Source organism: Magallana gigas, chromosome 2 (assembly GCF_963853765.1).
Source record: "Magallana gigas chromosome 2, xbMagGiga1.1, whole genome shotgun sequence".
In the NCBI taxonomy this organism is placed as follows: Eukaryota; Metazoa; Mollusca; class Bivalvia; order Ostreida; family Ostreidae; genus Magallana; species Magallana gigas.
In genome coordinates this window covers 27,763,974-27,780,427 of record NC_088854.1, presented here as the reverse complement: position 1 = coordinate 27,780,427, position 16,454 = coordinate 27,763,974, and the positions used below count along the sequence as shown (strand labels likewise).

General features: G+C 33.2%; 1 protein-coding gene across 11 annotated transcripts in view; it reads left to right on the top strand.

Moving 5' to 3' along the window:
- Window positions 1-16,454, top strand: part of LOC105345155 (uncharacterized) — a 35,968-nt gene that overhangs the window by 13,478 nt on the left and 6,036 nt on the right. For 3 of the 11 annotated variants that reach the window (XM_066075937.1, XM_034446475.2, XM_066075936.1), the window contains exons 23-41: window positions 79-128; window positions 311-555; window positions 1,450-1,533; window positions 2,727-2,786; window positions 3,062-3,151; window positions 3,253-3,350; window positions 3,451-3,510; window positions 3,943-4,224; window positions 4,803-4,983; window positions 5,550-5,591; window positions 6,362-6,501; window positions 7,135-7,331; window positions 8,001-8,181; window positions 9,426-9,683; window positions 9,923-10,052; window positions 10,668-11,252; window positions 11,807-11,864; window positions 15,438-15,500; window positions 16,310-16,348. In XM_066075937.1, the coding sequence (XP_065932009.1) occupies window positions 79-128; window positions 311-555; window positions 1,450-1,533; window positions 2,727-2,786; window positions 3,062-3,151; window positions 3,253-3,350; window positions 3,451-3,510; window positions 3,943-4,224; window positions 4,803-4,983; window positions 5,550-5,591; window positions 6,362-6,501; window positions 7,135-7,331; window positions 8,001-8,181; window positions 9,426-9,683; window positions 9,923-10,052; window positions 10,668-11,252; window positions 11,807-11,864; window positions 15,438-15,500; window positions 16,310-16,348 (2,843 nt within the window). The remainder of the gene's footprint in view (window positions 1-78; window positions 129-310; window positions 556-1,449; window positions 1,534-2,726; window positions 2,787-3,061; window positions 3,152-3,252; window positions 3,351-3,450; window positions 3,511-3,942; window positions 4,225-4,802; window positions 4,984-5,549; window positions 5,592-6,361; window positions 6,502-7,134; window positions 7,332-8,000; window positions 8,182-9,425; window positions 9,684-9,922; window positions 10,053-10,667; window positions 11,253-11,806; window positions 11,865-15,437; window positions 15,501-16,309; window positions 16,349-16,454) is intronic. The other 8 variants (XM_066075941.1, XM_066075938.1, XM_066075946.1 and 5 more) reach the window with 6 other exon arrangements.

Below are 16,454 nucleotides of genomic sequence, written 5' to 3'. Positions count from 1 at the left end.
CATAGACCAACTGATCAATCTAATTCATAAAACAAATTTGCTGAAGGGTTTAAAAAAATTTTTTTTTTTTTTTGAAAGGACGACCTAAGAGAGCCTCCCATTCCGTACAGTTCAAAGGTCAAGTCATGGTAAGTTTCTTACAAATATCTTTGGCAAGCAGACCTTTATTATTATTTAAGTATCATCAACAACATAATCAATTTCAAACTACAAAACAAAATATTCAATTAATTATAATAATCCTAACATTCTTTCCCCATTCAATATTTGTTCATAAGGACTGTAATTATAGCTTCTTTATCTTTCTCAGGTTTGATCCCAGCAAACTACCAATCTTCAGTACCAACTTGACAATCCGACACCAGGAGAAGCAGGATGAGGACATAGATCAGGGGATCCTCGAGGACATTGAGGACCTGAGTGATTCTGATGACAGCTTTGATGTCCCAGTTCGCAAAAATTTCCGTCTTCCCAAGTCCAAACTAAATCTTGAAGAAGAGAAAATTCTGAAGGAGTTGGATAAGAAAAGGCATTCAATCAGTGTTGAGGAACCAGGTAATGTATGATTTTGATCTTCTCAGTATTTATGAATGAATACCCTTTTCTTAGTACAGCTCATGACAAAGAGTCAGCTGCCCGTGCACCAAACTTAATGAATCTGTATATTTTCACAAACTGATCAACTCATAATTTAAATATTCATCATGTGGTGTTTCACAAGACGATTTTAGCCAGCGTTGTAACATCATGACGGCTAACTAATGACTACCGACCAGTGCACAACCGATAATTACTGTTCACCGTGAACAGTTCTTACAATTTAAGTCCAAAGTTGGACAAATTCTAGGTAATGAAAATCGCTCAGAACTGAATTTAATGATAATTTAATAATAATTATTCAAATGATTTATTTTTTCATTCAAAGAATCCACCTAAATTATTACCCGCGGATTAAATTGATATTGTGATTCCGTGGAATTATGACCCCGTGGAAAAAAATACGTCTACAGTATTTCTGTTTATTTTCAAGTTTTTCTTGGTAAAAAAAAATACTTAGGTGGCTTACCTTTTTGGATACCATTTTGAAAAAAGTTGACGTTTAATGGTTTTATGCTATATAGTAATATTTTTTAACTGTAAATTGACTTTTTTCAAGTGCAAGAAAATTTTATAAGGTTTGTGATAACATTGTATTTGTTAAAATATCTTGCCATGAGTTACTCCATGAGTGTCTCTCACAGTTGTTTAAGAAAGGAACATAAGCTTGGTTGCAATGATAAATCACAGTGAAACAAGGTATCCCTGGTAAATCATGAAATTAAGTCGTAACAAATAAACGGTAGTTTACAGTAACTAAAGTAAGTTATTTGTTCCTATTCTGGGTTTTTCCTTCTACTTTTATATGCAAATGGGAAAGAGTCTAACAAATAGGAAATTCATTTTTTACAGATTTTTCACAGTACATGGATTCTACAGATATTTTCAATGATTTATACAAAGCTGAGGAAAGTCCTCAACCTTCAGATAAAGAAGGTGAGTGTATAAATTTAATCAACAAATCAAACTCAGCTAAAGAATGAAGTTAACTATCATGTTCACGTATTCATGGTTTTTGGGGGTTTTTTTTTGCTGAGTATGAGTCAGATTGATTATCTTTATAAAATGATTGATTGATTGATTGATTGAGAAATAATATGGCATTCATGTTAAGTACAGTCTGTTGAATCTGACACCCTGTAATACAATATTCATTTTGAACAGCAAACATGTAATTGACTGGTGAGTTCTGCATGCAAGTACAAGTAGCTCATGTAGCACCAAATTTAGTTTAGGTTTTTGTTGTCTTTTGTGTTCATGTCTTTTATCTTGTACTATCTTTATATAAAAGTATTTTTTGTTCTTGTCTTTTTTTCTTGTACCTGATAATAGCTATATATATATTATACCTATGTTTCACAATTATTTTCTTCTGACATATGTTTAAATACATGTACTAGTATTGTATGCATTTTGTTATTTGATTTCTGTTCATTTTGATTTCCGTGCTTCTCTGGTGTTGGGGAAATTGATACGAGCTGATACTGATTTTGTCTTGTTTAACCTTTTGCCCACAACTTCAACATTTAACCATATAATCTGACAAGTTGGACTATAGAATTCAAATTATATTGACTGAAAGGCCAAAGGTCACTATAATATCTCAGTCATTGCTAAAGGTCAAGTCAGTTTTGTTTTCATTAGTCATCAAACAGGGCATATTATTTTATAAATCCATCATATTTTATCAAACTTAATAGATACATATATGTCATCATATGCAAAAGTTAGAGTAAATGAATAAATGAATATGTGGTAAAAGGTCATTACAGCCTGATTGGTGTCAGTATAACTTGGGAACTTTAAATAAATTCTCTTAATAATATGAGGTTGGGCCTTATTTTCTTTTTGTTTTGTTTGTTTTTCAGTATTAAACAGTTGTACTTTATAAAAGTTTGCAGCCATGAGTATGGTCAAATGAATAACACTATTCATGGCTACTGATACATGAATACAAAGAGATACATGTACAATCAAACTAATAAAAAATTTTGCCAAATAGATTGATGGATTTAGATAAAAAAAAAAATTTATCATAAGTATTCGAGAAATATTGAAATTTGAGACTTATTTTTGGTTTTTGAGTTGAAAAGTAGAGGTGTGTATTTTAATTTTGTTGTTTCCTGTAGGTATTGAGACAGACACAGAGGAAACACCTCCTTCTAAGAAATCCAAAAAGGAGAAAAGAAGTATGGAAGAATCCTTTAATTATTCTATTCAGATAATTTAATGAAAATAATTTTAGAATGATATTTTTACCATGCATTGTCATTGCTTTAGCATATAGAAATTAATTGCAAGTCTACTATGCTGCTCTTGTTTCCTGTAATCTTAAAAAACAAAAATAAATGCTGTTTTCAGAATACATGGTATGCGTAGTACTAAGGCTCGATATAATTGTTGTTCTTTATGGTATTACAGGTCTCAGTGTGTTACTGCAGTACCATGCACCTTCTCTTTTCAGGGAAAAGTATTTCTTCAATCCCCAACATTCATATGTTGACTCCATTTGAACAAGCTCTCCTCAAGAGGAGGCCAATCATAGCACTGGATGGTAAGACTTCAATTGAAATTGTTCAAAAGAATCATTTCAACTCTTTGGAATGATGTTCAATAAGTATTGTGTTCTAAGGTCTCTTTCATCTTGTTATAAAGGATACATCCCAAACTCTGTGATCAGGAAACAGCTGGGTTACCGCCCGCCAACCCCACCCCAGATCCAGAAACGACAGGCTGTCTGGAGACCAAAGCCAGTGAGTATCTGGCAGAGAGAGAGAGAGAGAGAGAGAGAGAAATCTTATGAGTTGTTAACAAGTATATTTATTTACATGTATTTCTTACCTTTATCTACAGGTTCCAAAGCCCCTACCACAGAAGGAGGTTGAAGAAGAGGAAGTGATGGATTTATATGAGGTAAATTAAATTCTATGGAATGAGATAATCCATCTCAGTCTTTTTATCAGTTTCAATATGTGCAGGGTTTGATATTTGTTTTTGAAAATTTCAGTCCTGTTTATTATTACCAGTAAAATGAATGAACATTGTACATCTACAGATTTGAAATAATATTTATTTTAGAATCTGATTTTTATTTTTTATCATTCTAAAACTGAGTAATCACTCTTTGGTTACTATGTAAGAAGGAAAATTGACACTGTGCATGTTGCATGTTTTTGATAAAAAATCTTACATTATGATCTATAAGTATGATTGATTGTTAAAATATACCGGTATACATTTGCATATTATGTGGTCTTACACTGGTGTATGGTTTTGCTATTCATAAAAATGAAAATCAAAGGGTAATGTGAAGTTAACCAAATGAAATGCCTGTTATATCTGTAGTTGGCACGCAGATATAGATTTGATGCTGGTGAATCAGACAATGAAAGTGAGGCCGATGAGCCAATCGTAACCCGCCCCACTAATAGGGGCGGCCGTAATAAAAGGAGGCAAGTCAAAAAGAGGGTAAAGGATGATTGGAGCGATGGAAGTGAAGACGATGATGATGAGGAGGATGATGAGGAGGTCATTGATGACTTTAAGGAGGATGACTCAGGGGTAGACATGGCTGAGTCGTTGGTAGGGAGTCAGTTCTCTCTGCTTGCTACTGGTAAAGCGCTTAAGGTAGATAATCGTTACCATAGAAGCTGCTGCCTCACCAGTCCACGTCCACATGTTGCTGTGCATCCTCCACCTGCTGCTTGCTTTTTTGTTGCCTCTCTCTTTCGTGTTGCACTGTTGCAATGTTGCATGTTTGTTTTTGTCTTGTTCAGGCACCATTGAACACATTAGCATTTCAATCCTGTGTTGGTTGTGTTTTATTTGTTGTACTCATTAATTGTATGATGTTATAACTTTTGCATCTATTTTTCCTTTAAAACTCATCTGTTTCATTTCTTTTTTTTACCACTGTAAATCTGTTTTTGCTTAAATTCTCATGCATGATGTTGATATAGCCATTTATCTTTACTTATGAAATATTCTGATTACCAATAGACAAAATTGCATGGAAAGGGAACTAACTCTTTTTAATTGAATTTTTATATGCATCTGTATAAAATTAAAATTTTATTGACAGCTTTTACTTTTCACAGCTGGGCACTTAAAATTAAACTTCTTTTTTTTCATCAAGAATGATGCGTATTATATCATACCTGTACATGTTAGTTTTACATTTTTATTTTTTGCTTGAAATCAAACAGGGGCAGAAGCCACTTGTTTGGGGAGAGCCAGAGAGTTCCACCAAGAAGTCTATCCTGACCCCCTGGAAGAAGATGACCAGCATGGTCCGCACATCGTCCAATCTGTCGTCCACTTCCTCCAAACGGGCCTACAAACCCACCAGTCGCCGATCTACCCCCAACACCCCCACCAAATATGAACGTAAGACACACAACTCTCATTTAGCTGTACTGAAGTTTAGTGTAGAGAACTGACTGAGATTTTAAAACTAATCGAGATCTTGAGAGCTTGAAGTATCGTTGATAATTGTGTACATGAACTCTCTATTTAGAAAAGGAGTTGATCTGAGATTAAGGATATCACTATAGATTATTTAGTGATTTATTTATGGGTATATTAATGTAGACTATTTTAAGATACAACTCTTTGATGAATTTTAACAAGAGTCTATGTTTGTGCAAGGAGCTTGTTAAGTTTATGGGATCAGATTTATTGTAGTTCTGAGTGGATTATCCACTGTAACAAAAACTGATAACATTTGTTTGGGGGCTTATCTTCAAGTCAAGTAATTTACATTGTCATTAATGGGATTTATTGAACATTTCTAAATGATTTTGTTTTCGTCTTTAGAGGTACACTTATTTCTTCTCTTGTTGGAAAATAAAAACTTAAAAACCAGGAATAGTATCATGGCCCAATGTTATCCTTTTAGAATTTATAGAAATTGTTTAAGATATTAATCCTGATGAGAAATGATTTTTACACAGATCCCAGCATTATAAAGCATCAGCACCAAAACCAACATTTTGGTAAAGGGTTCTTTAGTGTGTGAACAAGTTGTCTTAACGACATGTCATTGAATTGATTTTCTGTTGTACATTCACTGTTTTAAAAGAAATGTGGTAGGAAACACTTAATATGCTTATGTCACAAAATTGGCACTTAAAGAATGAATACACAATGTAAAATAAATGTACATTCATTTCATTTCATATTTTATCATTCTATTTAATTCGACACATGCATGTGTCATAATTCTTCAGTATTGCAACCACAAGCTCTCACAATTTTATTTTATTCTAAGAGATAAATGAAAACAAACAGTGTTTTCAAAATCATTTGTAAAATACTTACATGTATACCAAAAGTTTTGGTAATTTCATTATTGTACTTCATGTATTATTATGATTAAAGTGAATTTGAAACTGGCCTTGCCTCACACACAGTCACAAATTATGTAGTATGTGTTTACTGCAAATAATAGTAAAAATTTTGTCTCCAAATGCTTTAAATGTTCTGTTGATATGATAGCCATACAATGTATGTGAGTTTTGGATTTGATATTTTGTAGCAGAAACTTTTGTTTTACCGGTATATGTTTTGTTTGGATTTTTGTTTTGCTTATGAAAAAAACATGTTTGAATTTTGTGTTATGATTTCTGTAAGAGCACTAGGCATCATTCAAAGAGTGCATCTTTAATGTATTAAAGATTAAATCTATAAAGTGTGTAGTTCTTTAAATAGCAAAGCTAGAACTTTGAACTTTTATGGCCTTCTAATTGACACCTTCTGCTTGCAGTAAAGTCCAAAGCGTTTGAGTTTGGAAATGTGTTTTCACCTCAACCTAAGTCTGGGGGGCCAGGGAGTCGCGAGAGGACCAAGTCCTTCAGACTGAGCAACATGGTGGTGGATGAGGACTCCACTGATGTTAGGTTCAAGGTGAAGGTCATATTTATCTTATTTATTCCTTAACTAAAGTCATTTATTCATGAACTAGAGTGTAAGTGACATTTGACAAAAAACCAAAAAAAACGAAAGGGTCACTAAGCTAGCTTCTTAAAGCAGCTGCAAGCTAATGAAAGGAAGAGTGAAGTTCAAGTAAGATGATGTTTAGTGAAGCATATTCATGTACTTGTACTGTAATTTTTGTGATGGTAAAGTCTTTTATAGTTTGAAAAGAAAGGTACCGGGTACTCTAAATGCATGGTTTGTGGCTTTTAGATAATACATGTATGTTTCACTTGTGGTAAAATAAAATTGATTGGGATGTGAAATGATATATACATTTTAAACTCAACAAAATTTGTTGAAATTACATACTATAGATTCCTTTAAAATTTATACGAATACTTAATTCGGTGATTCAAACATTTTGCATCAATCGGAAGAATATAAAATCGCTAATGGCATATTATTTTTAATACAGTTTCATGTTGTTTCATTTATCTTAAATTTATATTTGAGATTTTAAAATCTGCAAGGTCTGCTTCTCATGATTTTACTCGGATTTTAATTCCTCGTGTTTAGATAGAAATTTACCATATATTTTTGCATTATTCTTGTGTTGTGCAGGAAAAAGAGAACAGGAAGAAGGTGATACAGGTGAATGACATGGAGGTGATGCATAAGCTGATGAAGGAGGACTTCTTCTGTGACCTGAAGGGGACTCCCTCGTACGAGAGCATCCTCCAGCAGTTACTGACCATGCTGGACACGGATGATGCCGACCTCCACGGCAAAGTCTGTAACTACATCCTGGAGATTCACAAGTAAGTATATCAGTCAGTTGTTTAGAAATATACTAAAATAAGTATATAATTATAGACATCATATATGACTTTTTTGCATCATAATTTTTTTTGTGTGTACCATAACTTTAAAAGTGTGTACTATTGAAACTTCCTAATACAGTAAAACACGGTTATAGCGAACACGCTTATAATGAATTGATGCTTACAGTGAAGTGAATTTCATTCCCCAAGTCTCTATTTCATGTTGTAAACTTGACAGATATAACGAATTACGCTTATAACGAAGTTAGCTTACCCGTCCCTGGGACTTCGTTATAAGCGTGTTTTACTGTAAATGGTATCTAAGGACAAGCATTACCAGGGTTAAGATGCAGTTTATGAATATACTTATTCATTTCATTTACTTATTTGTTTTGGGTCAAAAGTTTAGATTTTTGGGGCTAGAGAAATGTAACGAAGCTTGTTCTTTTGAGAATAACTTTTAATTCATATTGTTTAATTTGGTTATGTAAACAGGTTAATGCTTGATGATTTAAAAATTTGATGTGTTCTTCTTAAAAAAAAAGAATTGCCATGGAAATATATAGTATGGAATGTCATAAAAAATCTGCAGAATATGGGAAAATTCTAGCCTGAGAGATGTAGCAAGAATTGATATATAATTGTGACAATGTTCATATCTTGTAGTGATGTGGGTATATCTGATGTCTACCTTGATCGTATCATCAACAAATTGTCCAATCAGCTGAGTGCAGGAAACAGCGTCAGTACTTCCATTCGCAAAAACGGACTGTCGGCACTATCTGTAATCGGCAAGAGTCGCCAAGATGTGGTGGCCACTATTCTGCCCCGACTCATCGATAGCTCGGTAATTAAGGCCATTTTTCAATAGGGACAGGTTTTAAGGAAATTTCTTAAATCAATACTTAATTCCTTCCCTTCCAACCTAATCGAGATAATCAATGAAAAGTATTGGATTTTCTGCACCAAGATTTCATTGTGCATCTTTAAATGCCTCGATAGAGTTGATTTGTATCTTCCATGAGCAGACATTTTGTTAAAGAGAGTGAAGTCAATAGTTTAATTCTGTAATCCCAAACTTCAATAACAAGGGGTTATAGAATTATCAGGTGTAAATCAATATTGGCATAGATTCCTATAGCATTTATCACAACAATTTCTCATTTTTAGTTTAGTGGGTTGGATGTTTGTAACGATTCTAACTTTCTTCTGTAAGTTTTTAAACATTTTTTTTTATATGCATGAAAATTGCATAAATTTTTTTTCTTGTTTTTATGTATTCCATTTGTTTCTCCACATTTTATTTTAGCATTTTAAAATAAATACTTTAATAGGTTAAAAGAAAAATATTGAGAAACCCAATTAAGTTAGAAAGCTTTAAATCTACTGGCAAGATACCAGTCAATTTTTTGAGATGGTTATTATGAATATACAACAAAACATTTCTGTAATCTTTCAACAGGTGATACAACATCCAAAATAAAGATAAATTAAGTGTCCAAAAACCTTTTGTTATGAATGAAAACAAATATCTGTTCATGCTTTTATGTGACAGGGATTTTATGCTAGTTTTGGGGGTTTATGAAACTGGTTTATGCTAAGTTGTAAAGTTAAAGAATGCATGTATTTCATTAAATGCTAGAAATATTTGTGTTCAGTTGTGCAAAGGAAATTTCTGTGAGCTTTTCTGGTAAGATGTGGAATTAATTTTTGAGCTTTCAAATACATGTAATTATTGAGATGCTCTTCTTTATAAAAGTCATTATGAATTAGTATTCAAAGTACTGTATATGCATTCCAAATTTAGTATGCAGAAATTTATATTATTTCTATTGTTTGGAAACCAGGACCTATCTGTTCCCCCCCTGAAAAACGTATTCAGACTTATTATACTGCATTGTGACATTGTACAATTGGTAAAACCTTAATTATTTATGACAAGGCTTGAAGGTAGTATAGAAATAATAAAATGGATGTATCTAGAATAGTTATTTCCAAATAACCCTAATGGTCTGATGGTGATTCAATAGAACTTTATCTGAAAAAAAATATTGAATATTTACAGACTTTAATATCCCACTGTTTATTTAGACTGACATCCGAGAAGAGGCTGCCGAGGCCTTGGCCCAGCTGACGGGAGTGACCAACAAGACAGAGCTTTGGAGCCTGATGGAGGACATGGGACTCCAGAAATCCTACAGCAGCAAGGAGGACGAGGAGGAGGCCCTCAAGGCGCTGGCCATGAGGCTGGACGTTCCGTACCGGCCGGACAGCTTCGCGGACTGGATCGGGGACTGGATGGACGACCTCCAGAGTCCGGCCATGTACGACATGGAGGATGATTTGATGGTGAGTGGTAGGCAAACTGATGCTGCGTTGGTTGAGATAATGGGTTAATATTTTCCGTAAGTTTCACAATGAAAGTACTCTGAAGGAATGACTTTTGTATTAATGAAATTGAAAATCCTGCAAAATTTTCTAGATTGAAGATCTTTTCAGAAACTTATTCCTTGACAATAAATAGTAGCTACATCATGTTACAGTACATAATTTTACATATAGCTTACAATTTTTTTTTATTAAAACAGCTTAATGACATTGAAAAGGCTTGGGATGGCAGGGAGAAAAGATGGAAGCCGGAGTCTCTCTATTTGTCGGAATCTGTCAGTCGGGCGTCCAATCGCCTCAAAGAGCTCTCCTTCATATCAGACAAGTCACGTAAGTGTCTGCCACTCAGCGTGTTGTTCAACAGACTTTTACGATCTCTACCTCATAAAAGAGAAGTCTCAAAACTGTCAAGAAGTTCTTTATCAAACTTTTTGCTGAAAGAGCTTTACCAGTACTTTAAGAAATGTTTTAAGTACATCTTGTTAAGAGTCAAAATCTCTAAGATAAACAATTGTTTTGGACAAAAGTCTAAGAATAATGAACACAAATGCATATTAAAGGCTACACTTTTAATTGCCTTTGAAGATAAGATAACAGTGTAATAATCTTACAAATAGATTCGTAATTGATTTAAAAAGATTTGTCATATTAAATCTGATTTTTGACTTACCAAAAGAGCAGATATAACTGTTTTAAAAGTCATAACACAAGTGTCATACAAGAAAGATAACTCTTTATAGCTTACTGGTAGTTGAGAGTGCACTGTGTACACTATTTAATATTTCAAACCACTGTTGGTATACTGCATAGAAATGTACAGCCTATATCTCTAAATACTGTGACACCTAATGTGTAACATAAGTTAGCTTATATTTATGAGGCAGGATAAGATACTACTCCCACAAAATAAAGGGAGGTTATCAGTGTTAGTAAATGTGATTACAGTATTAGAGGAGGAACAACTCAGTTTCATTAGCTATCAAAGTGAAGCAGAGGACGAGGCAGAGGAGGAGGATGACTTGGCAAGTGAGTTATCCTGTATAGAGGAGGGCCCACCCTCTATAGAACAGTCCCCGGGGCCCCAGCAAGAGGGGATGAAGCAGCTCTCTATGGGGAGTCAGGTTTTGAGGATCTCAGAGAAACTCAGTCAGATGCTTCAAGACACAGACCCCCAGGGGATATTTTCTCAGGTCCACCCCCCAGACAGCGAGGGCTATGCCAGACAGATGTCTATCATAGAGCAGATATTGAAGGAGAATCCAGACTTTCACCTCAGCGACTTGGAATTTGATAGTGATATGTCCAACTTAACTCGGGGAAGGACACAGGAGGATGGTGAGAAGGCCCCGAGTGAATCAGTGAACACTCGTAGGCAGGAGTTTGATGTTGTTGATGGACATACTAAGGGGGTCCAAGTGGAGAAGAGCCTAGAGGAAATGATCCTCCTGGAGCAGTCTAACAGAACTGATAATACATGTATTGCTGAGAAAATGGAAAGGTCTTCTTCAGTCCATAAGGAAACAGAATCTGGTATTAAACAGTGTTTGGAGTTGTAGACTTCTGCTTTGCATGCTGGTACAAGATTTGCCATAATCTGACATAACCTTCTTTAGGCATTTCTTTGGCTCAGAATGGGAATTTTTGCTTTTAACAGGTGCTTTAAACAGAACTGCATGTTTCCATTAACAAGATGAGGAAAACTGTGAATGATTGCCGGTATTCTACTCATACTGACAATTTTACAGACCGAATGTAACCACTAATTTATGTATAAGTGTGTTTATTAGATGGATAGTTGTTTGGTGTTGTATGAGTATTTGTCATGGCAGACTTAAATGTCCATACATCTAACTTAACATTTTTGTTATGTATTGATATTGCTTACTTATTTAATGCTTTTAATTGACTTCAAAATATATAAGTGTATGATTTACTTAATGATACAATATATTGAATTGTCAGAGATCGGTAACTTTTATGAAACTCTAATAATTTTGAAAACAAAAATTACTTTTTGCCTTTTCAAATGTTAGTTTCAAGGTTAACATAACTCACGCTTGTATTTCTCACAATTGTTTTTACAGGTCAATTCACCCCCGGCAGAACAAGCAGAACTCGCCTTGAGTACAGGAGTGAACTAGAGTAAGTTATAATGCAGTATAAAAGATATAGAGAGGTAAAGAGTGAACTTGAGGAGTGAACTAGAGTAAGTTATACAGGAATAAACAGTGAACTTGGATAAATTATACAAGGGTTAGGAGTGTACTTGGATAAGTTATATAGGAGTAATGAGTGAAATTGGGTAAGATATACAGGAGTAAGAAGTTAACTAGGGTAAGGAGTGAACTTGAAAAAGTTATACATGAGTAAATGTAAGGAGTGAAATAAAAGTTATACAGGAGCAAAAAGTGAACTAGAGTAAGTTATACAGGAAAGAGTAGAGAAAGTTATACAGGATTGAGTAGTGAACTAAACTAAATTATACAGGAGTGAAACTTGGTAAGTTTATACTAGAGGGAACCAAAGTAAGTTACACATAACGAAGGAGTAACTTGTATTTAGCTATACAGGAGTGAATTAAAAACATTATAGAGCAGTAAACTAGAGTACTGTAGTTTTCAAAAAAACATCCAATATGTTTTGAAAAAAAAAAATGTCAGATTTTTCCATTATTAATCTCCATATGCATACAGAACCTGTATTCGTTCTTGTCAATTTCTCCAGGTTAAAAGAAATGACATGTCAATGAAGAGTCTTGGTTTTTGTCCATCATTTAGATTTCAGTTGTGCAGTTGTTCAACTGTACTTTGTAAACAGAAAGCCTGTAATATATATGAATTTTTTGATAAAAATTGTTAAAAACTGATTATGTGTATCTTTGCTAAAGATTGACAAAAAGTGCCAGAAAAATAATCTGAGACAGACTTTAGATGGTTATAATCTAGCATCCTCCTCTTGGATGTATACTCAAGGCTGGTGTGATATTTTTGTAGTCATTCAAAATCACTTCAAGATATAAATAATGGTTGAGTTAGCAGAACCCAATCCTAGCTGGTATAGGAACAAACTGTACTGCCTTTGGTATGAAGAAATTTTAATGAAATTTTGGTTCAAGAATCGGTTCTGGTCAGTTCTGTGAATTGATTGTCATGAAAAGCAATTAGATTGATAAGTTAAAGCTCTGCTATTTTGAGAATTAATTATTGATTAGAATCAGGTTGGCCATCTGGGTTTCTGATTTTAAATGTGACATTCTCAACAGTTCAAAAGAGTTAATGCATTTTAATGGAAGGTAAATAGTTTCTGTATGTCTTGTGACTGGACAAAACTGTAACTAATCATTCAGAGAAAATATCTCGTACATGTAAAAATTGAAATATTTTTATACTGATATACATGGGTATTTTTATTTTACCTAAGAATTAATTGCAATGAAGGAAAGTCAAATTGCTTTTGCTATTATAAGTCAGTATCAATATTTGTCCCAATATCTTTAAACCCTAGCTCTTTTCTTGAAATCTAAATGTTTTTGTTGTTGCTAATTATACAATTTGTTAATTTCACTTAAGAGGTCCTCTGTTTATGATCACTACAGTGTTCTGTTTAAATTGAATTGTCCGGGAATTCTTTGTGATGATTTGGTCTATGTACATATTATGCAAGTTATAATAGCTAAGTCATTGGATAGAACTTAAATGTTAAAGTACCTAACATTTAAAAGAGCTGAAAAGTCCATTTATTGGGAATTTTAGTACCATTTTGATTGAAATTATTATCATGCAAACAAGAGAAATACATGTAGGTGTTTATGGAATAATTTTAAATGGGATAGCTGAATTCATAAAAAGTTTACATGATTTGAACTTGCAGCAAATTTTTCACTATTGTGCTTGATGTACCGGATTGGTTATATACATGTACAACATACCAGTTTGAACTGAGTTTTGACAATGTGTGTTGTCAAAACAGATTTTATCAGGGTGTGTTGGCAGCTGCACCACCACTGATTCTATAAAATAACAAATAGGTTTAGAGATTAGACAACATCAGTGCTACAAAAGAACTGCATATTTACACACCTTTAAGCCTCAATAAATAGTAAGAATCCTTTTATACTCCAGAATTTTTTTTTTTGAGCAAGTGAAACGACTGAATTCAAGAGAGCAGTTGAATTCTTCTTCCCATAAGTGTTTGCAGATAGTGATTCAACAAATAATACTTTAGTGGGCTTTGGTGCAGCAAATATTGTTTTGGTAGATGATATCCCACTCTTAGAGGTTGCATTGACAATGAATTGATGAGAGATCAGCTGTTTAAAATGACGCCCCTTCACCCTCGCTTTGTTGTTCAGCTAGAAGTGTGCCAAGGCTCTGGGCAGAAAATTTAAAGGATTATCCTTGCTATTTGAGATCTTACACAATATCGACATTATGTCTCTCTTGATTGTCAATTACGTTTATCTCACTGTGCAAAACAAGCTTCGGAGAGGTTAGCTCCATGTAACCTATATTTTTTAAGATAATTTTAATATTAAAATCTATTTATGAAACATTCATGCTAGATTTTTCCAGACAGAATATGATCAGATTATCCAAATGTATTGTCATTGATTGGATATTTCAATGCATTTTATGACAATTTTAAGTACCCGGTACTCATATTGGGTGGAAAAGTAAAAAGTGATTGATAAGAGTAGAAGCTTAACATGCTCATTGCTGATACCTGCCCTGCGAGTGGCCTCAGGTGTTCACGGGAAAATATAACACTGGTTGACAATACCTTCAAAGTGATTGGATTTAAAGGATTCATTTCGAAGCAGTTATAAATGACTGATATGGTATGGATAGGGACTGGTGATAGCTAGGTCATTCTGTTTGTGTGTAGTCTTAGGGGTAAAAAGTGATGGAGAGTAATGAGGAAGATGAACCTGAATATATACCTGTGTTTTTTGTGAAAATGTAAGTTTTTTGATTTTCTTTATTATTTTCTGATATATTTTGACTGATTTTTATCCCATTTTCTGATCATCTGTTGCATCCTCTTATACATTATATTTTGATATTATGGTTATGATTTATTCAAATTCAGGTAATCGGTATGATTAGATATATAAACCAGGTATATTTAATTTATCAGTATATTCATAATTTTGGTGAGAATATTTTTTTTGTGGGAAATGATAATAATTAGTTGTATAAGTTCTTATAACAGATTCACATATTCTGAAAGAAATTGCTTATACCGTATATCAGATTTTTTTTAGTGTGTCACAAAACTTGCGAAAAAGGGAAAATCAGTATTCACAAACTTTTTTTTTGTGTTAGAGAGTCATTTGTTTGTGATTATTAAAGTTAATTATAGCAAACAATACTGGTCAGGATATAACTTCTGCGTATTGAATATTTTGTGATGTAAATGTGTAAAGTGTCAAAAAACGTGAAACTTGGATCATGGCGAAAATTACTGGATATATGGTGTGTACACAACAAATTGGAAAAAAAAAATTGAACCAAGAATATTGGTTCAGGAAAAAAAATTGTAAAAGATAAACTTTTGTATTTTTTGATTTTGTGGGAATCACCACAGAATCTTTGATATTGATTAAGACTTCTTTCTGCTGCATCTGTATGCTTTTATTTGAACTGCCAAAGTAATTCAATTTCAAAATATGTAAATTTCATTGTTTGTAAGGAAAACTTCTTTTTGTTATTGTAGAAATCTGAGAGAATCTGTAGATGGTCAACGTTCACAAACACCCAGAAAATACAGTCGTGGAAGGTATAGAAGTTTATTACTATCCTCAGACATATTGTAAATAACTTATAGGTTGAAATATCAATGATTTTTATGTTAATTATTTTTTAATAGAAAAATCGGAATTAAGTTTCAAATATCTTTTGAAAAGAAGAAAAATTGATTTCTGTTCAAGTTACTATGGGGAACAATATTAGTACATGTATTTGATTACAAATAGCTTTCGAGTATGATTGAGTCATTAGTTTATCTATAAGCTCATTTTGGATTTTAATTTGACATTTACTGAATATTCAGTCTGAAAAATGATATTGTGCACTGAATTTAAATTTGTCCACATACATTTATGAATGTATAAGTATTTTGTTCTGAAAAGATGACAATCCCTTCCTAAAAGTGTTGCATTTCTATAAAAATGAATGATTGATGATTTTAATGGTTTTAAAATTGAATGAAATAACCTAAAGATTTTGACACTGAATGGAAATTTTAAGAGCCAAATTGGTTCAAATCCTCGTCCATTATATTCAGGATTTCAATTAACACCATTATAACACGGACAAAAGCTGCTTACATAGTGAAATTTGAGAAGCATCGGCCAATATTGAGTTGTGAAATGGATTGTATGTACACTTTTTAAAACCCGTGTTCCCATGTAGCATCCAGGAGACAAATGTTAAGACTGTATCCATTAACAAAGCAGTTAAAACTCCATATCGCTCTAGAAACGACCAAGTGCTATTTACCTACCTGTCCGTATTATTACACATTGCTGGTAGAACAGCGATCGGAGAATTGTACTAACTGATATATGATCTCATTAATACACACAGGTTGGATAATTCAAACTTGATCTCCAGTCAGAATGATGGGTAACAAACATTAAATTTTTGTAGAACTTTTGCCTTCCTTTTATTTTTTAATTTTCCTTTTACAGCTTATTACTATCATTAACTTGGTTCTTTTTGTTTTGTAAAA